This window comes from Pantherophis guttatus, chromosome 5, assembly GCF_059756535.1.
Source record: "Pantherophis guttatus breed Tessera chromosome 5, ASM5975653v1, whole genome shotgun sequence".
NCBI classification, from domain to species: Eukaryota; Metazoa; Chordata; class Lepidosauria; order Squamata; family Colubridae; genus Pantherophis; species Pantherophis guttatus.
Window position 1 is genome coordinate 81,367,143 of NC_142067.1, and position 21,365 is coordinate 81,388,507.

At 40.9% G+C, this 21,365-nt stretch overlaps 2 protein-coding genes across 9 annotated transcripts in view; one reads left to right on the plus strand and one right to left on the minus strand.

Moving 5' to 3' along the window:
- Positions 1–21,365, plus strand: part of SCML2 (Scm polycomb group protein like 2) — a 288,235-nt gene that overhangs the window by 51,772 nt on the left and 215,098 nt on the right. For all 8 annotated transcript variants that reach the window (XR_015728262.1, XR_015728263.1, XM_060686707.2 and 5 more), the window contains exons 9-10: positions 704–886; positions 8,718–8,831. Coding sequence is in view for 6 of the 8 variants with exons in the window: in XM_060686707.2 (XP_060542690.1) it covers positions 704–886; positions 8,718–8,831 (297 nt within the window). In the remaining 2 variants the exon portion in view is untranslated. The remainder of the gene's footprint in view (positions 1–703; positions 887–8,717; positions 8,832–21,365) is intronic.
- Positions 1–21,365, minus strand: part of RAI2 (retinoic acid induced 2) — a 102,707-nt gene that overhangs the window by 1,173 nt on the left and 80,169 nt on the right. The window lies entirely within an intron of this gene.

The window sequence follows — 21,365 nt, forward strand, 5'->3', positions numbered from 1 at the left end:
CCTTATAGTGTCAATATTTCTCTAGTTCTAAATTAGAATTGCTCCTTGTCACTTTGTTTCTAGCAAAAGCAGTCATTTGGATGCCTGTTTATAATTCTGGGATTTAAAAAAAGGCTGCCTTACTTTATTACATTATATTAATGCCAGATGAGACAGTTTTCTGTGGTTAAGCTATCACACCTTATATCTAACATTATTAAATTGAATCTTCTAGAAGACACATTGATTTCAAATTAATGTTTAATATCATGACAGTGGAACAAGAGTTCTCAGTCTTGGTCATTGTGCTTTTCCAGGCTGGGAATCAATTGCCCATCCATCCCCAAATATAAAACAAATAGTTTCAGATTTGCAGTACTGGCCATAGGGCAGTAGAAATGGGCTGGTGCTCCTAATCATTCCCAATATCCCAAAGGAATGTATATTTTCAGATAGATAGGGAGGAGCCCTATGAACTCTTTGCATTCTTGAAAATTAATAGCTTTTAAAAATGTGCTTTTCAAACTTGGCAAAACAAATGCACATTGATTAGCATAGAGATACTGCAAATGGTCCAAAACCTCTTGTAGAGAAAAAGTACAAAAACTGCTGCCTTCTTTTTATTCCTAGGATTCATTAAAAGGGAGATAGCTTCTGTTAGGCACTGGTGATATTTCATTGTATGTAATAATATTGGTATTTTTAAAAATCTTTTTACTGACAGCCTCTTTTGATGAGGAGAAACATGCCATCAATCTTCCTTCTGTGAATAGTGCATCTTTTGTTCTGCGCTTCTTGGAGAAACTCTGCCACAGCCTACAGTATGATAATCTTTTCAGTAGCCAGCCCTTTAGTCCTTACATAGGAAATGCACATAGTCCCATTGAACATGATAGAAACAAATCAGGTAATGTTCTGATTACTTTAGTTCCTTTCCTTGTCTTACTTCTTGTGTATTTTAGCATTGATGGTTTATATTTAGAAACAAAACAAGCAAGAAACAAAACAGTAGAATAATCATTTTGAATTATACTGCACAGTGATTTAGTAAGAATTTTAAAAATTAGGTAGTTTTGCTTTTTTCCACACATGTGTAATTACAAGTTCTAAAGTTTTAAAGTATATTTTGACTTACAGGACATGCTTACGTAATTTTTTGGCAACAATTCAGAAGCTTTTTCAGGTAGTTTTATTTCCCAGTGTATTCTGCAGACATGGTATTTAGTAGTCTGATGTCAAATACCAAGGAGGATTGACCCTACTTAGCTTCTGAGCCCAAAAAGGTCAGCCATTGTTGCCATTCATTGTAGAATTAAAAGTAAGGTATACTGAAAACCACTGTATTAGGACTACAAATCCAATCCATATTCAAAGTGGAAAGTAGGATTCAGAATATGCATGTTATAGCTATTGGCACAATCTGAAATAAGTATGTATAGATCTTTATGTGTTTAAGTGCTCAGCTTACATAGTCCTGATTTCACATTGCTTACTTGCTTAGAGTCAGTCGTGTCAGGTGCAATGCTGGTTTCTAGCTGTACTGTATATGCTATAATGACCAAACAGCCACTAGCATTATGGCCATCAAGCAAGGATTTAGTCTATTTCAGTGGAGATAGTCAAAATTAGGACAGTTAAAGACTTATCACCTGCTTCGTAGCGAAATCTAACAGCTTGGAAGCTGACTTGTCTTGTCCAATGGAAAGAGACTAATTTCGTTTCTTTTCAAAATTAATGGTGAATTTAAAAAACTAGAACTTTCATTATCTAACATGAAGTGGAAAAAACCCTAAAGGTGGTTTTAGCATGAAATAACATTTGCAAAGAATTTAGTGGAAGAAATTAGTGCATCTATTTCCAATTTACGCTTTAGAAATTTTGATTATTAGGGTCCATAATCTTTTTATTCTTCACCAAAATGGAACAAAACATATAGGAAAGATAAACTATTGTAATGGTATGATATACTACCCAGAAATCAGTGCAGAGGGTTTCTATGTTTTTTGAGCATAGCACATGCTTCTTCACAGCTTTTCCACCACATTCCCAGCAATCCTTTCCCAGTTCAATTTGACTGAGTGTCAACCTTGTGTGAAAATAGGAGAAATTCAGAAAGAAATCTGTTCACAGTAATGGGTCACTGAGCATATCATAGTCCTTTGCATAAAGAAAAGGACGGTTATATCTCTATTATTCATCACCCACTCAAGTCATAATGATTAGGATGACGATTGCAAGGATCATTCATTGAAGACAGGCCAGTTACTGTTTACTAAGATACGAGCAGGTGCCCAAAATGATTGTTTTATACCTGAATTATATATGGGATTCTAAAACTCAGATCTCATAGACACCTGATTGTATAAACTATTATTATTATTATTATTATTATTATTATTATTATTATTATTATTATTATTATTATTATTATTATTATTTATTGGTTAATCTTTAGTGAGATTCACAGCCTTTGAGGCTGGTTAATAGCTCAGCAGCTCGAGTCCTAACCAAGGACCTAGGAACTGTTAAGGTATCGTCCGAGGATGTAAGCTGTTCCGAGTAAGGTAGTTTTTTGTAGAGTCAAAATGTTCAAGTCCGGCAAATTTAGAATTTCTAAATAGCGGGGTAGCCCTTTGGGTATTGCTCCGAGGGCTCCAATTACAATCGGGACAACACACGATTTCTTTTTCCACAGTCGCTCAACTTCAATTTGTAAGTCCCGGTACTTTGTGATTTTTTCTTGCTGCTTATTATTATTATTATTATTATTATTATTATTATTATTATTATTATTATTATTATTATTATTATTATTATTATTATTATTATTATTATTATTTTGTTTGTTTGTTTGTTTATTTAATTTGTATACCACCCTACTACCAAAGGACTCAGGGTGGTGAACAGCCAAAAGATAAAATACATATAATACAAATGTTAAAAAACCATTAAAATACAATTAAATAAATTGGCCCAGAGAACAAAATTTAAAACACCCCACATTTACAAAACAAATTTAAAATTTAAAAAATTTAAAAACAGTTTAAAAGAGAGGTTAGGCCAGGCCAGCCTGCTGGAATAGGAATGTTTTGAGGGCACGGCGGAAAGTGCGCAGATCCGGGATCCTCCGGATCTCCGGGGGGAGCTTGTTCCAGATGGCGGGTGCCCCCACAGAGAAGGCTGTCCCCCTGGGGGCCGCCAGTCGACACTGTTTGACCGACGGCACCCTAAGAAGCCCCTCTCTATGGGAGCGTACTGATCGGTGAGAGGCTACTGGTGGCAGAAGGCGGTCTCATAGATACCCCGGTCCTAAACCATGGAGCGCTCTAAAGGTGGTAACCAAAACCTTGAAGCGCACCCGGAAGACCACCGGGAGCCAGTGCAGCTTGTGCAGGAGGGGGGTCACATGGGAACGCCACGTCGCTCCCATAACCACCCGCGCGGCCGCATTCTGGACCAGCTGGAGCCCCCAGGTGCTCCTCAAGGGGAGCCCCATGTAGAGAGCATTGCAGTAGTCCAGGCGGGAAGTGAGGAGGGCATGAGTGACCGTATTTAACGAGTCCCAATCCAGAAAGGGACGCAACTGGTGAATCAGGCAAACCTGATAAAATGCCCTCCCAGCCACAGCCGTCAAGTGCTCTTCTAAAGACAGCTGTGAGTCCAGGAGGACACCCAAGTTGCGAGCCCTCTCTGTGGGGGCCAACGACTCGCCCCCAATAGTCAGTGAGGGCACCAACTGACTATATCGGGATGTCGGAAACCACAGCCACTTGGTCTTGGATAGGTTGAGCCTTAGTCTGTTTCTCTCCATCCAGATCCGTACAGCCTCCAGGCATCGGGACATCACTTCAAAGGCAACATTGGGGTGGTCCGGGGGTGGAGATGTACAGCTGAGTGTCATCAGTGTACTGGTGGTACTTCACCCCGAAACCACGGATGATCTCACCCAGCGGCTTCACATAAATGTTGAACAGAAGGGGCGAGAGGACCGACCCCTGTGGCACCCCACATACAAGGGGACTCAGGGTTGACCTTTGTCCCCCTGCCAGCACAGACTGCGACTGGTCAGAGAGAAAGGAGGAGAACCACCGCAGGACGGTGCCCCCCCCAACTCTTCCAGCCGATGCAGCATGATACCATGGTCGATGGTATCAAAAGCTGCTGAGCCTCTAATAGGACCAGGACAGAGGAGCAACCCCTGTCCCGAGCCCTCCAGAGATCATCAACCAACGCGATCAATGCTGTTTCCGTGCTGTACCGAGGCCTGAAGCCCGACTGGAACGGATCCAGATTCATCCAGGTACTGAGGGAGCTGTCGTGCTACCACACTCTCAACAACCTTCGCAATGAAGCGAAGGTTGGAGACTGGACGGTAATTAGCCAACACTGCCGGGTCCAGGGAAGGCTTCTTGAGGAGAGGTCTCACCACCGCCTCTTTCAAGGCGGCGGGAAAGACACCCTCACTCAAAGAAGCATTTATAATCCTCTGGTGCCAGCCTCGTGTAACCTCCTGAGAGGCCAGCACCAACGAGGAGGGACATGGGTCCAATATACATGTGGCAGCATTCAGTCTACTCAGTATCCTGTCCACGTCTTCAGGAGTCACAGAGTCAAACTCTTCCCAGATAATATTCTCAAGGTCTGCCTTCATCCTCCCCCCTGAATCTACCCCATCAGAGTCCAGCTGTTCCCGAATCTGAGTGATTTTATCATACAGATACTGTACAAAATCCTCAGCTCTACCCTCCAAGGGGTCCTCCCGCGCTTCCTGAAGGAGCAGGGAGTGAGTCACCCTAAACAGGGCGGCCGGGCGATTATCTGATGACGCAATAAGAGCGGAAAAATAGTTACATTTTGCCACTTTTATCGCCACTAGGTAAGTCTTAATATGAGACCTTATCAGTGTTCGGTCAGATTCAGACCGGCTGGCCCTCCAACCGCTCTCCAGGCGTCTTTTCCAGTGCTTCATCTCCCTCAGCTCCTCGGTAAACCAAGGAGCCAAGCGACATCGGCGCCGAGTCAGAGGCCGCAAAGGCACGACCCGATCCAAAGCTACAGCAGCCGCCCTGTCCCAGGTGGCCACCAGGTCTTTGGTCGAGCCGTGAGCTAGAGCCTCAGGAAACGGCCCAAGCTCCGTCTGGAACCGATCTGGGTCCATCAGGCGCCTGGGGCGGAACCACCTCATCGGTTCCGCCTCCCTGCGGCGGGGTGTAGCGGTTCGAAGGTCAAAACGAAGGAGAGAATGATCCAACCATGACAAGGATTCAGTCACTATATCCCCAATATCGAGATCATTCAGCCACTGACCAGAGACAAAAACCAAGTCCAGAGTGTTTCCCCCTGTGTGAGTAGGGCCATGCACTAACTGGGTCAGGTCCATAGTTATCATGGAAGCCATGAGCTCCCGTGCTGCCTCAGATGCTTCACTGATGGATGGCAGGTTAAAATCCCCCATGACCATAAACCTCGGGGTATCAACCGCCACCCCGGCTATAACGTTAAGCAGTTCGGGCAGGGCCACTGCCACGTGGCAGGGAGCCAGGTACGTGATCAGCAAGCCCACCTGTACCCCATGACCCCACTTCACCAGGAGGGACTCACATCCGGCAATCTGAGGAACAGTGGCCTCCCTCGGACCAAGACCTTCTTTTATAACAACCGCCCCCCCGCCCCTACCCTGTGACCTCGGTTGATGAAATGCGCGAAAACCAGGAGGGCACATTTCAACATTCCCCCTTGGCCCAACCAGGTCTCCGTAATTCCTACCAGATCCGCTCCCCCCTCCTGAACAAGATCACAAATGAGGGGGGCCTTATTTACTATGGATCTAGCATTGCATAACATCAGCCGAAGGTCTGGGCCTTGAGAATCTGGACTACCTGGGGAACGAGAGGAGCCTTGGGGGCCAGAGTGCGCCACCGCTTGAAGACAGCGGGCGTGCACTCCCACAACCAGGTTTGGCCCCCAGCTCCTGCCATATCTGCCCCTCCCACTCACAATACTGATGTACTGGCCCTCATCGTTACAAATTCTAACCCCCTCATCGACCTGGAGCCCTGCGCCTCCCGTGCCATGGCCCCCAGCCGGGCCTGGTCCCACCCTCAGTGGGTTATCCCCCAAACCCACAACCCTAGTTCCAATCCAACCCTCCCCCCCTAGAACCCCTTAAAAATTTAATTAAAAATTTGGATAGAAAACTCCTCAGCCTCCTTTTCGCTGCATGCCACCTCTCGGGGTTCCAAAACCCATCATCAAGGTAGGCCCTCGATAGTGTGGAGGGCCCGACCTGCGAGAGGGCGGAATCTCGCAACACCAAAAGTTCGGCCGCTGAATACATCCGAAAACAGCCTGGGGTAAGGATAATATATGCCCGGGGATTCAATCATGATAGTCAAGTAAAATGGTCCCGGAGAGAAAATACAGAGCCTTTGGGTATGGGTCATCTGGAATCCACTGCCCTCTCACGGCAGTGAAAAGGAGTCTCAGCCATTCAAAAGAAACCAGAGGATAAAAAACGCCAAAACCACCCTCTCACGGTGGCTGGCATTAAAAAGATGGACTATCACTTCTGGTAATAGAACGGCAATAGTGAACCAGGCTCCCGCAGTACCCACAATCCAAAGGCCAAGAACTCTCCTTACGGCTAAAAGGTATGAGATGGAATATAGAGCCAAGACGAGGGGGGCAGACTAAAGATGGTAACAAGGAGAGGATAAGATGGATCCAGGGAGGGTTCTTCAAAGCCAAGGGAGAGTTCTTCACGGCGGATGGAAATAGTCCAGATGGCAGATGACCAAATAATGCCTGAAACCAGGCCATAGGGGAAAGAGAGACCGAATAAGGGCAACAAACAAGCCACTAGTCCGTGGCCATCCAGCCCTTCCAAGTCTCCTTCAGGTCTTCCAGCAATCCTATAGTTCATATCGTTGCTCCCAGGTTCCCAGATCTTTACAGGGTTCCCATCCGCAGCAATTCCAAGATGATAAGCCACCAGCGAGCTCCTCTCACTCTCCACAGCAGATGATTTGACCAGGCTGACTTCTCTCGGTGCTGTCCCAACGGCCGCCATCATAAACTATGATAACATTATATTTACTTCTAAATACATTCTTACTTGTTTCATGCATGACTTTTAAACATTCCTAAGCACAGTAATATTCTTTGAAAAAATACCATTAATATTGTGATTGGCCTATGGGGCCTGACTTTTGGGATCCTCGTATATTAGAATTTTGATTTAGAAGCTGGATGAATTAGTTATGTCCTGTTTCAGGTAAATTAAAAACCACCTAACGTACTGCGTTCGGATCAGGATTCATATTGAGCAGGACTACAGCCTTAAGTATCTTGTTAAATGCTTGGTTCTCAGTTAAACTACAGTTATGTGAACTTTAAATATATTAAGATTTCTATTAGAATTGAAAGGAAACAAGATTAATTAATTCCACATACGCTATACAAAAAGCAGAAAAGACATTCTTTCAAAGCAGTATTTGGGATCTTCACATTTTGGTCAATGCAATACTATCTTGTATATGTTTGAGATTGATTGAATGCTGTCATAAACAAGAGGCTTCAATTATAACTATATTTTGCCTTTAAATTATGGAGAGGAATTTTCATTACAATCATCAAATAGCCTTACAGTATTTTTAAATGTATTTTATTTTACCTAGATTTTCTATTAAAAAAAAAAAATTGAAAGTGCATATGTTTTTCTTAGAAATAATCTAATTAAAAATGTAGTTACAATTTGGCAACTACTGTTATTTATTTATTTAAAATATTTATATGGTCTTCCATCTTGCCCAACTCTGGGCAACTCACAACACTAAAACTAGTAACTATCAAACAACCATAAAACAATAAAACAGTAAAAAGATCAAACAAAAACCTTGTGCCTTAATCATCCCTTTAGGATGCCCACAACAAGCTACAATTAACCACATTCCATTCTTTCCATCCTATCCTGTCCTGTCCCATCCCATTGTCTCAGTAAAAGGTCAGGCCTTCTTGATGGCCTTCTGAAAAGCTACAAGGGTCGGGGCTTGCTGAATCACTGGAGGGGAGGGTGTTCTATAAGGTAAGGAAAGCCACAGAAAAGCCGTATTTCCAAGGTCCCATGAGATGACAGAATTTCAAGAATTTTGTATAAGTGATATATTTATTTCTCATCTGAAGGTATCTATGATTTTTCACTTGTTGTATATTATGATTAATGATTGTAACTATGAGCTATGATATATGACCTATCATTTTGTTGTTTGTATGTACACTGAGAGCTTATGCACTAGAGACAAATTTCTTGTGTATCCAATCACACTTGGCCAATAAAGAATTATGATTTCTTATTTTCTAATTTCATAATTAAATTACTCATTGGGAATGCTTTGAGAAATTGGGAAATTGGGAAATACTATAGAAAAATACATGGACAGAAGGAATTGCATCACAATTAAATATGCATTTTCCATGGAAAGGTTAATGAGGCAGGTACTATTACAGTAACTAAGGTGATCCTTCACCCATCTATCTTGTATTCCAAATCTGTCTCTAGAGAAGCTTTCCTGAACCTGTCGTGACTGCTACACTGGCAAATGTTGTATCTAGTGATTCTAAACTATTTCTAAATTTGCTACCATAGAAATTTGAAATCTTAGTAAAGTGGAGCTTTAAGTGTATTTTCATTTGAATTATTGCATGCATTTATAACTCCTTAATCCCTTTTGATTACATAGCAAAAGAACAAATATCAGACAGTAGAAGTGCAAAGCAGTATTCTCAGGATTCACCCCCTTATCCTGTCCCCATGTCTTCTAAGCTTCTAAGAACTGAAACTCACCCATCTGAAGGTAATTGAATTTTAATTATCTTCACTTACAGTAAAGATAAAAAAACTTTTTCATTCTAGGGCCTGGATGTTCTGGATCTTTTTGCTTAGGGTCATTGCTATGCTGTCAATGGGCATAGTGGAACTGAAATGTTTGGATCAGTTTGTGGAATGGTGTACCAGGATAACATATTAATCTATACCAGCGGTTCTCAACCTGGGGGTCGCGACCCCTTTGGGGGTCGAACGGCCATTTCACAGGGGTCGCCAAAGCCCTCTCGCCCCCCCATGCCTTCACTCACCCTCACTCTCTGCTCTGTTGGATCGCTGGCCGTTCGCTTACCCCGCCCACTCCCAATCTATTGCTGCCTCCTGAGTCCCAGCTGATGGCTAGAGGAAAAAAAACTGTTTAAATTCTTGCCGTGGGGCTTCAAAGGGCTGCCCTATAGCCAGTGGTGGGATTCTGCCGGTTCTAGGGGGTTCAGCCGAACCATTTGTTAAATTGCTGGTTTGCCCCTCCCCTCCGCACCACTATTTTTTGCCAATAAATAGTGGTGGGCGAGGGGTGGGCGAGCCACAATTTAACAAATGGTTCGGTGTCTTTTTGTAATTTTATTGGCCTGCGGAGCTTCAGCATAGGCTAATTAGCCCTTGATTAGATCGGCTCCCGACTCTCAGCTGATTTGGTCTCAGCTGTTTTGCGGAGGGCTCTGCTGCTTCCTTGCAAAGAGTCCTGGAGCAGATTTTTTTCCCCCTAGCTATGCTGAAAAATGAAACTGAAACTAAAGCAGGCTGTTGGCTTTGCTGTTGCTGCAAAGTTGAAAAATTAGCCAGGCAGATTTCTTTTCTTTTTCCTCACCAAAAAAGGTAGGTGCAAACAATGGGAAATTTAGGGAAAAAGAGGAGAGTTCAAGATTTTAAAACACAAAAGAAAAAAAGTTCCATTTAACTAGGAAATTGTAATAATTGAGATACTATTAATTGTATATTGTGTTGAAAGCAGAAATGGTTAAGTTGTGGTTTGGAGGAATATATGGGGGAAATTATTTGTTTTATTATTATTGGTAAATATAATTAATTGATTTGTAAGAAATTGGATTGCATGGAAATAATTTGAATATTCATGTTCATATTGATTAATATATAAAAAGGTAGTTATATAACTAATTGATTTATATTAAAATGTTGAATTTATATTAAAACAACTGTAATATTACATAATTAACCAATGTGAGGATGGATATAAAAATAGATGACAATGGGAAGGGGTATAATATAGAATAGAAAGGAAAAATTGAATTTGATTAAGATTATAGAGATGAGGATGAAGGATAATATTGGTTTTTTACAAAAATAGATGAGGAATAAATATGGCAAAAAGGAAATATAGAAATTGTAAATTTAATTGAAATGACTAAACACTGTTTAAATTTGTAAACCGGCCAAATACTCTATTCAAAGAAAATACATTGTATGTTTGTATGTGTGTTTCTAATTATTGTTATTTATTCATATTTGTTCTCTTTTATTCTTTAAAGTTTAACAATTCATTCTTTATCTTAATATCTTTATATTTGTTTGGGGTTGGCTTTCTTCCCTTTCATCTTTTTTATTGTGCAGCAATCTTTCTCCTCAAACCTACCACCTATCTCTTCTTTCCTTCTTACTTTCTCTTCCTCCCCCTCTTCTTCTCCTCCCTACTTCCTCTTCCTTTCTCCTTCTTCTCCTCTCTTCCTCCCTCTCTTACCCTCACTCCTACTCTAATTTCCCTTCCCTTCCTTCATCCCTCTCTATTGCTGTATCTTTTTATGCATATGGACTACTCAGTGGGCTGAAAAAGTTATTTCTGACTGGTCCTCGCACTTTTGACCAGTCCTCGAACTTACGACTGTCCTCACATTTTACCTTTTTGCCCTATCTTGTCACCATGGTGAAGAGAAGCAGTTGTGAAATGAGTGACATGGTTGTTAAGAATGCTACAATGGGCATAAATGATGACCAGTCATAAGTGCGAAGACCGGTCAAAAGTGCGAGGACCTGTCAGAAATGACTTTTTTCAGCCCTCTGGGTAGTCCTTTTGTGCACATGGACTACTCAGAGGGCTGAAAAAGTTATTTTTGACTGGTCCTCGCACTTTTGACCAGATCTCGAATTTAGGACTATCCTCACATTTTACGTTTTTTGCCTTATCACTATGGTGAAAAGAAGCAGTTGTGAAATGAGTGACATGGTTGTTAAGAAAGCTTCATGGGACGGAGCGGATGAGATGCCCCGTATCCCCAGCCGCTGCTCCGGGCTTTGGGGGACCTCTGCTGATGCAGAGCCAGGCGTCAAAAGCAAGCCTGCAAATTTAACAGATTACTCAAAGAAATGTGAGCTGGACCTGTAATACTGAACCGCAAGTATTTTACTGATTTTTTTTAAAAAAAATTACTTAAGAGAGAGGAGGAAAAGAAAGAGGAAAAAAAAGCCTTTTAAAATGGCGTCGGCTGGAGGAGAGGCTGAAAGGGAAAGTCCCTCCGTTTTCTATTACTACAATGTAGCGGAATAAATACCACTGGCTACATTTGTAGACAAAACTTCGCTCCTGTGTCTTTTTCTCTTTTTTTTTCCCTTGGAGATCTGATATTGTTGTTGACTGGAAAGAAGTCTTTCTTGCTTTTTTTTAACAAAGCCTGCCTGGGCGGAAACATGGCACTGAGACTCATAAAGTCAGATAAACAAGAAGGGGGGGGGATTCCCCCACCAATAATTTAAAGGAACAAGTCTTAACTCTTCAGTCTCAGAAACCTGATTTTAATATAACAGAATTTTTTATAGAGGAGATTGAAAGAAGGGAGGAGATTGTGAATCAGCAACTTGAAAAATTTAAGCAGGAAATTAAAGAAATTAAAGAATTGGTGAAATCTAAGTTTGATTCTTTGGACAAAAAATTCTCAAAAGTGGTTAATGGTTTTACAGAATTTATGATACAGTTGGACGCAAATACTAATGTACTAGAGTCTAAAATGGAAGAAATTCAAGATAAATTGGACAATAGAATTCAAAAAATTGAAAATGATTTGACAAACACTCAGGATAATAGCTTAGAAGAAAAACCTAAAATGGATGCTGATCAAAAGTATGGTAATGCAGAAAATCTGCAACAGAAGATTGAAAAAGAGATTTTAATGGTACAATATAATTTCACAGAATATGCGATAAGATTAAGAGGTTTGCAGGAAAATAATAGAGATGATTTAAGGAAAATATCTTCTGAATTTCTAGCTGGGATTCTAAAGGTTCAACCTGACGAAGTGTTTTGTAGGATTGACAGAGTTTATCGAATCAACTCCTGGATTGCCAAGCAAAGGCAATTGCCTAGAGACGTGATTTATTTTACAGATAAGGAAATTAGGAATAATATCGTGCAAAATTCCTTCAATTCTAATTTGCAATTGTATGGAAGAAAGATTTGGATTTACAAGGAACTCCCACCTAAGATATTGATGGAAAGGAAGAAATTTGGTTTTCTGGTGAATGAGTTAAAAAAGAGAAATATTTCATTCAGGTGGGACGCCCCAGTTGGTATTATATTTAGATACCAAGGAGAAAGATATCAGCTAAATACTGTTGAAAGAGCGGAAGAATTTTATCAAAATAGGTTGAAAATGAACTTAACATCTTCAGGTATAATACAGGATAAGCAGAAGGAGCCGGAAATAAAGGTAAAATATCGAATCATAGAGACTGTACCAGATGAATTGCCTTTGGATTTATTGGATACCCCAGCTGGACTATCTACAAATTTGAGAGAAGTGGCATCTAATTTTAATGTGATGACTTATCAAGGCAAGGATAAGCATGGAAACCTACTAGGGGATATACAAGGGATAAAAAAGAAACATGAGATACAAAAACAAAACCAACAAGACCAATCTACAAAGCAGAATAAAAACCGACCAGATGATACACAATTTGCAGAAAGGAAACCAGGATGGAAACCAAACCCACAAAAAGAAAAGAAAAAGAGAAATAGGTGGCATAAAAATAGAAATTTTTAAATTAGGCAACAGTGAAGCCAGTGACTTTAAAATATGAATGATTATGTGTAAACACAGAAGAGGCGACGTATTGGTTAATATCATCCTGAGGATTGTGGCAGATCTCTGCATGGCCGTAATTTGGGGACGTGAAATGAGCCTTAAACTGATGGATTTGAATTATCCATTTTGGAATTTCTCTTTGTGTTGATAAACATATTATATTATCTTGAATCACAAGGCAAGAGAATGATGTTGGGGCATGCAGAAGATCGGGTTGTTACCCACTACGATGATGGGAATTAATAATCCTGATGAAACCCACAATTATTACTATATGGAATATAATTATAATGTCACTCGGGTGGTTGTTTTTACTTTTATACATATAAGAAGATATTTACTACTGATGGGGGCAGATATGATTGAAGATCCTGAATAAACTGTTGCGCCAGCAAGCTATGTTACCCGATTATGGATGTTGGTTCTACCAATCCAGTGGAAAGACCTCAAAGAAGATACTATATGGATTATAAATTTAAAGTCATTGTCTTTTCTTTTTTTTTATTTAGATATAATGGAAAATATAGACATATATTTTTAAGTAGTGTGGGCAGTGAATCAAAGATATTAAGAAATGTGTATGGTAATTTTGTATGATAGTGGGTGAATAAGCTAGTTAGTAGATTGATTAGTCTAAGAAAAGGGATTTTTAAGTGATATATTTAGGGGAGTGGAGGAAATGGATAGAGTGGAATAAATGTTAAACTAGATTTTATGGGGAAGGCCGCTTTGAAATGTTATAGTAACATATATAGAAGATTAAATGTTAAAGTAGGACTTATCGTATAGTCTTAAAGTGGAGAAGTTATTCTATAATGTTATAGTATAATGTCTTTTTTTTTCCCCTTTCTTTTCTCTTTTCTGAAATGTATGGATAAAGGGGGATGTTATAATATTAATAATATTTTTAGTAAGTAAAGGTCAATATCTAGAGGAGGGAGTAAGTAATCTGTTATGAATTAGGTTTTTTTTTGTTATGAAGAAGTCACAGGGGGGGACGGGTGGGGAGGGGGGGTTAGGGAGGGGGAGGGAGAGGGGGGAAAAAAGGGGGAAAAATTTGTATTTGAAAACTTTTTCAATAAAAAAAAAAAGAATGCTTCATGGGCATAAATGTGAGGCTGGTCATAAGTGTGAGGACCAGTCAAAAGTGCGAGGACCAGGCTTCCGGTTTGCTCCTCGTCGCTGCCAGACGGTCCCTTGGGACCGCCAGCCCCATCGCCTGTAAAGAGCCGCCTTTACAATGGAAAGGCGGCTCGAAAAACTCCATTTCCATGAGGAAATGTGAGATAGAGCCGGCGAGGGCAGGTAGAGCTCTCTGCGAAGCCCCCAAAGTTTTTTTTTTTAACTTTTGGGGACGAAGCAGATGAGGCTCCCTATTTCCCCCGCCGCCGCTCCGGGCTTTGGGAGACCTCTGCCTTTTTGCAGAGCCAGGCGACGAGAACAAGCCTATTAAAGAAAACTAACAGATGAATTAAAGAGGATGAGATCTGGACCTGTGACCCTGCATCGCAAGTATTTTCATTTATTTTAAAAAAGTTACTGAAGAAGGAAAAAAGAATTTTTAAAATGGCGACTGCCGAGGCTTGAGAAGGGGCTGAAAGGGAAAGTCCTTCCGTTTCTTAATAAGCTACAAAGTAGCGGAATAAACACTGCTGGCTACAACTGAAGAAAAAGCTCTACTTTTATGTCTTCTTTTTCCTGGAGATCTGATATTGATCTTGTTTGGAAAGAAGCTTTTTTTCTCTTTCTTTGCTTTTCTTTTTCTTTTAAAGAGAGTTTGTCTGTGTGGAAATATGGCATTTAGACTTTCAAAGCCAGACAAACAAGCAGTGGGGGGGGGATTCCCCCATCTATAAACTATATGAACAAGCTCTAAACCTACAGACTCAGAAAACTGATTTTAATATAACTGAATTTCTCTTGGAGGAGATTGTAAGAAGGGATGAGATTGTGAATCAGAACTTTGAAAAATTTAAGCAGGAAATTAAAGAAATGGTGCAGTTAAAGTTTGATACTTTGCAACGAAAGATTGTAAAAGTGACTAATGGTTTTTCAGAAATTGTTATGAAGTTGGGTACAAATATTGATTTATTAGAGTCTAAAATGGAGGAAATTGAGGATAATTTGGACAATAAAATACAAAGAACTGAAAATGATTTGATAAACATTCAAGATAATAGCTTAGAAGAAAAACTTAAAATGGAAGCTGATCATAAGACTTGTAATGCAGAAAATATTAAACAATGGATTGAAAAAGAAGTTTTAATGATGCAATATAATCTCACAGAATATGCGATTAGACTGAGAGGATTACAGGAAAACAACAGAGATGACTTAAGGAAAATATCTTCTGAAATTCTGGCTGGGATCTTAAAGGTTCACCCTGAGGAAGTATTTTGTAGGATTGACAGAGTCTATAGAATAAATTCCTGGATTGCAAAGCAAAGGCAACTGCCTAGAGATGTGGTGATTTATTTTACAGATAAAGAAATAAGAAATAATATTGTGCAAAAATCTTTTAATTCTACTTTGCAATTGTTTGGAAGAAAGATTTGGATATATAAAGAGTTACCGCCTAAGATGTTATTGGAAAGAAAGAAATTTGGTTTTCTGGTAACTGAGCTTAAAAAACGAAATATTTTATTTAGGTGGGATGCGCCAGTTGGTATAATATTGAGATATCAAGGAGAAAGATACCAATTAAATACTGTTGAAAAAGCGGAAGAATTTCACCAAAAATTTTTGAAAATGAGTTCAACATTTTTATGCACAACACAAGATAAGCAGAAGGAGTTGGAAATAAAGGAAAAATATCGAGTTACAGAGGCTTCTGTAGATGAATCGCCTTTGGATTCTTTAGATACCTCACCTGGATTATCTATAAATAAGAGAGATGTGGCATCGGACTCTAACGTGATGGTTCATCAAGTTACAGACAAGCATTGAAATCAATTAGTTGATACACAACTTATAGAAAAGAAACATGAGTCACAAAAGCAAAACCAACAAGATCAAGTTATAAATCAGAACGAAAACCGATCAGTTGACATACAATTTGTAGAAAGGAAATTAGGATGGAGATCAAGCCCACAAAAAGTCAAGAAAAAAAGAAATAGATCTCACAAAAACAAAAATTTCTAAATTAGGCAACAGTGAAGCCAGTTATTTAAAAGATGACTGAATACATGAAAAGATAGTTGAGGCGAAGTATTGGTTAATATTATCCTGAGGAGAGTGACAGACCTCTGCAATGCCGTAATTTTGGGATGTGAAAAGGGCCTTAAAGTGTTGGATTGGAATTATCTATTTGGGATTTTTTTGATAAATGTATTATGTTTATGCTGAGCTATATGGCAAGAGAGCTATGCTGGGGCATGCAGAAGATCTGGTTGTTACCCCACTATGACGGTGGGAATTAATAATCCTGAAGAAAGCCACTACTACAGATATTATATGGAATACAATTACAATGTCACTCGGGTGGTTGTTTTCTTTTTTTATATACATGAAGATATTCATTACTGATGGGGGTAGATGATAACTGAGGATTTTGAACATTTTGTTGCAATCAGGATGTTATGTTACCCTAATATGGGTGATGGAGTTAACAATCCAGTGGAAAGACATCAAAGAAGACATTATATGGACCATAAGTTTAAAGTCATTGATTTTATCTATATAAGGGAATATTTTTTTTAGTAGGGTGGGCAGAAGAATAATAATATTAAGAATTGTTATGTATGGTAATTTTGTAGGAAAGTGGGTGGAGACAGGCTAGTTTATTGATTGTTTAGTTTAAGAAAAGGGATGTTTAAGAGATATATTGGAGTGGAGGAAATGGATAGAGTTGAATAAATGTCAAATTAGGATTTATTATATAGTTTTATAGGGGAAGGCTGCTTTGAAATGTTATATTAATATACACAAAAGATTAAATGTTAAATTAGGATTTATTATATAGTCTTAAATTGGAAGGTTGTTTTGAAATGTTATATTAATATATAGATATATGTATGGGGGAGGAGAAAAAGGGCAGATTATTGCTAAATTGGGAGTTATAATAATATTACTATGCTAAATCAGAAGTTATTATACAATGTTATAGTAGAATGTTACTTTGAAATGTATGGTAAAAGGGGGATGTAATTATATTATTAGAAAGAAGGGGTCAGTATTTGGGGGATGGAGTAAGGGGATGGTAAAATATTATATTATATAATCTGTTATGAATTAGGATTTTACTCTGAAGAAGTCACAGGGGGATGGGTGGTGAGGGGGGATTAGGGAGGAGGGGGGGAGAAAAAAGGGGGAAAAATTTGTATTTGAAAAACTTTTTCAATTAAAAAAAAAAAGTGCGAGGACCTGTCAGAAATGACTTTTTTCAGCCCTCTGAGTAGTCCCTACACACATAACCATGGCCACCCGGTCACATGACCAGCTAGCCACGCCCACCCAGTCACATGACCTCCAAGCCACGCCCACAAAATAAGCCACACCCACAGAACCGGTAGTAAAAAAATTTAGAACCCACCACAACATGAGGAACTGTATTAAAAGGTCGCGGCATTAGGAAGGTTGAGAACCACTGATCTATACTGAAACCAAGGAGGAGAATGTGAAATTGGTCAGAGCGGTGGTTGAGAAACTGAGGAGGGCGCAACTATACAAAGTTGTCCAAGTGTGATTTCCATAAAACCAGCCTAGACTACCTAGGGTACTAGATTTTTAAAGATAGCATAGAGATGGATCCCAGGAAGGTCTGGGCGATATTAGAGTGAGAGCCCCCATGAACCAGACAATTGCAGAGTTTTCTCGGCTTTGCAAACTTCTATTGCCAATTCATCTCCACTTTTAGTCAGATAGCCCTACTGATCACAAATGTATTGAAGATGAAAGGGGAAGCAAATGACCCCTGAAGTGGGTTTGAGAAACTAAAGCGTCTTTTCACCACTGAACTGATCCTAAAGCACCATGACCCAGACGAACCCTTTGTGATACAAGCAGATTCCAATGATATGGTCATGGGGGCTGTGCTGCTCCAGAAGAACACCAAAGGAGAGTTGCTGTCATGTGCATACATGTCCTGTAAGCTTTCGGAGTCTTGAGAGATGACAGGCTATCTGGGAAAAGGAAGCCTACGTGGTCCGCTGGGCTCTCCTAACCCTGGAGGCAATTCTTGGAAGGCAGTAGGATTGCTTTTGAGGTGTGGACGAACTTAGAAGCATTGAAGACTCCCGGAAAGCTGCCTCCCAAACAGGTCCGATGGGCCCAATATTTCAACCACTTCAACTTCACCCTCTACTATCTACCAGTAGGACAAAATTTCTTGGCAGATACTCTCCCACAAATGCCACAGTTCACAAGAAGAGGTTGTCAATTCCATCATTCCTTCCAAACAAGAAACAGCAGGAAGCATTGCCATCACCGCTGACTAAAGACCTAACGCAACCTCTAAAAGAAGCCTTGGCAGGGGATGAGTGGTTCCAACCACACAAAGGTGAGCTGTCTTTAACGGACAAACTGGCAAGAATGGGGAGCAAACTGTACATCCCACTGAGCCAGAGAACCTTAGTACTGCTATGGAGCCATGATGCAGAGGTGGCGGGGCATTTTGGATTTGTAAAAACCCTTCATCTCATCTCATAAACAGACAATTTTGGTGACCACGGATAAAGAAAGATGTAGAAACCTACCAGGTGTTGTGGCCCGCCAGCGGCCTGCGCAGATTGTTGCTGATCCCAATGACGAGGAGGCTGGTGTGGTGCTGCACCAGCAGCCTGTGCAGCCGGCGCTCGAGTCAGACAGCGAGGAGGCTGAAGAAGATGTGGTGCCAGAAGCAGGGATTCAGTCAGGGCCTTCAGAACCTCCAGAGGCTCCTTTAAGTGAAGATGATGAAGAGGAGGAGCCTCTTCTCGATGCACGGGCACGCAGAGCTGCCAAAAGGCAGGAGTGGTTCCTCAGGAGGTCTCCTCGAGAGTAAGGCTTAGGGCTAATTGGCCACTCCCTTAGCCTATTTAAGAAAGTATGCAGCTGGTAACAAGCTGCAGGAAACAACTTTAGTTCGCTAATCATCATGTTGGGATGTCTCTGCAACCTTGCTTCTGGGCTTTCTGCCAACTCGAGTAAGACTCTGACTATCTTATCTGTGGAATTCTGGCAGGCTGTTAAGAACGCTTTATTAACAGCCGGCATTTGCTAAAACTGTTATTTGAGTAAACTAAGTTTTGTTCAGAGTTTGTGTGTGCTGTGTTCTTTGGGATCCGTAGCTGGGGCAGAACACCAGGGGTGGGTTCTACTTACCTTTACTACTGGTTTGCAATGGGGCTGCATACATGCGCTCACTTCTGCGCATGCGCAGAAGCTTCCTGATGACATCGGGGTCAGTGGGCGGAGCCTCCCACTGGTTTTACTACCGGTTCTTGCGAACTGGTCCGAACCGGGGGCAACCCATCACTGAAGCCTACATAGCCAGCTATCCTGTGTATGCTTCGATGAAGAGGCTGCCCAGTAAACCTCCAGGACTGTTACAGACGGTGGCCAACCCCATGGCCCCCTGGAGAGAGATATCTATGGACTTTATTAGGGAACTGCTGGAGAGTGTTGGTTATGATCTCGGTCATTATGGACTTATTCTCTAAGCAAGCCCACTTTGTGGCGTGCCTGAGTATCCCTTCTGCTTGATCCCTAACTAGACATTTTGTACAGCACGTTGTACTGACTACATGGCATTGTGAAACGCATAATCTCATATCAAGTTTTGGCATGAGTTCCTGAGTTTGTTAGGCTCCTCCCAGGTTCTAAGCTTCATCCATCACCTTCAAATAAATGGAGCCTGTGAACACGCGAAAGCAGTCCTGGAGCAGTACCTTCAATGCTATGTGAACTACCAACAAGCCAGTTGGGCTGAACTTCTGTCCTTTGCTGAGGTGGCATACAATAACTCTGTACATAGCAGTACAGGTTTACCCTCTTTCGAGTGGCCACCAGTGTGGAATTCGTGCCTATGCCAGAGTTCCCTCAGGAGACCCCCTTTGTCGACTTCATTGGCTGAGTGGATAAGTACTTTGAAAACCATCTGGCCCATAGTGCGCAAAGCATTAAAAGCAGCAAGGAGAGTGCAGAAGAGACAGGTTGACAAGAAAAGAAGAGAGCACCTTAGAAGGAGTTTAGAATAGGGGATGAGTTGTACCTTTCCATTAAGTTCTTGGGGCAGCCCTCCAAGAAGTCGGGGCCTAAGTACATACCGTATTTTTCAGAGTATAAAACGCACCTTAGTTTTTGGGGAGGAAAATAGGGGAAAAAAATTCTGCCTACCAAGTATTCATCTAGGGTCCTTAGTCTAGTCAGCTTCAGCACATTAGTTTGCTGGTTTTGAGTGTTGGGGATAAAAAACAGCTTCTAAAGCACAGCTGATTTTCAGAGAGAGAAGCAATGAGAAAAGCAGGCTAAGTGCGGAAGAGTGCTTCACTCATTAGCGCCGAAAAAAATTTGAAAAAGCTACAGAGTATAAGACGCACCCAAATTTTCAGCCCCTTTTAGGAGGAAAAAAAGTGCGTCTTATACTCTGAAAAATATGGTAGGTCATTTCCCTATTATCCGGATTGTGAATCCGGTGACGGTGGAATTGAAATTGCCAAAAAAACTCAGGCACATTCACCTTGTGTTTCACTGTAGTTTGTTAAAGCCCTTCTGTAGCTTACCATTGAACCTCCTCCTCCATGGATACAAGGAGAAAGACATTTTGAGGTCAAGGGGATACTTGGGGAAGTTGCAATACTTAGTCTGATGGAAGTAGTTTCCCTTGGCAGAGGCAGAATGGGTGATGGCAACAAATGTCCATGCCGTCATGCAGAGGTTTCATGTTAGGTACCCGGACTGACCCCAATAGATTAATTAGTTGCAAAGAGATCATGGTATAATAATACGTGTTTGTTTTGTAGGATTAATCAGCTTTTTGGAGGGTCGGCATGTCATGGTTGACTCAGCCCCGCTCACAACCAGGCAACAGTAATTGGAGCGGGAGGGAAGGCATTGGAATGTAAGGCAGGCTGGGGGGGGGGGATTTAGAATGCAAATGTGCCATCTGGAAGCCTGAGATAGACCCAACAGCCCAAGATGACCGGCTGGGAACGTCTGAGGCAGACAGACCATTCCCAAAACAAAGCAAGTGTAAATGATTGGTGACAATGGACAATGGAAGATCCAGGGGGAAAAGGGAAAGTTTTCCTATGCTATTTGGTATGACATCATTAGAACTGGCTTTTCTACTTCTGTGCCCATATGGAATCTTCAGTAAAGTTATATTCTTGGTAAAAAATAATCCCAGGAGTTTCTTTTGCTGTCTAAATCGGTGGGATAGTTTGCACAGCATGCAAAAATGCCTTTTCTAAACTTTGGCTTCAGCATGACAATCCATACTTATTTCTTCACCTTTTAGACAGCTCACTATCAATGTCAAGAAATTTGATAAA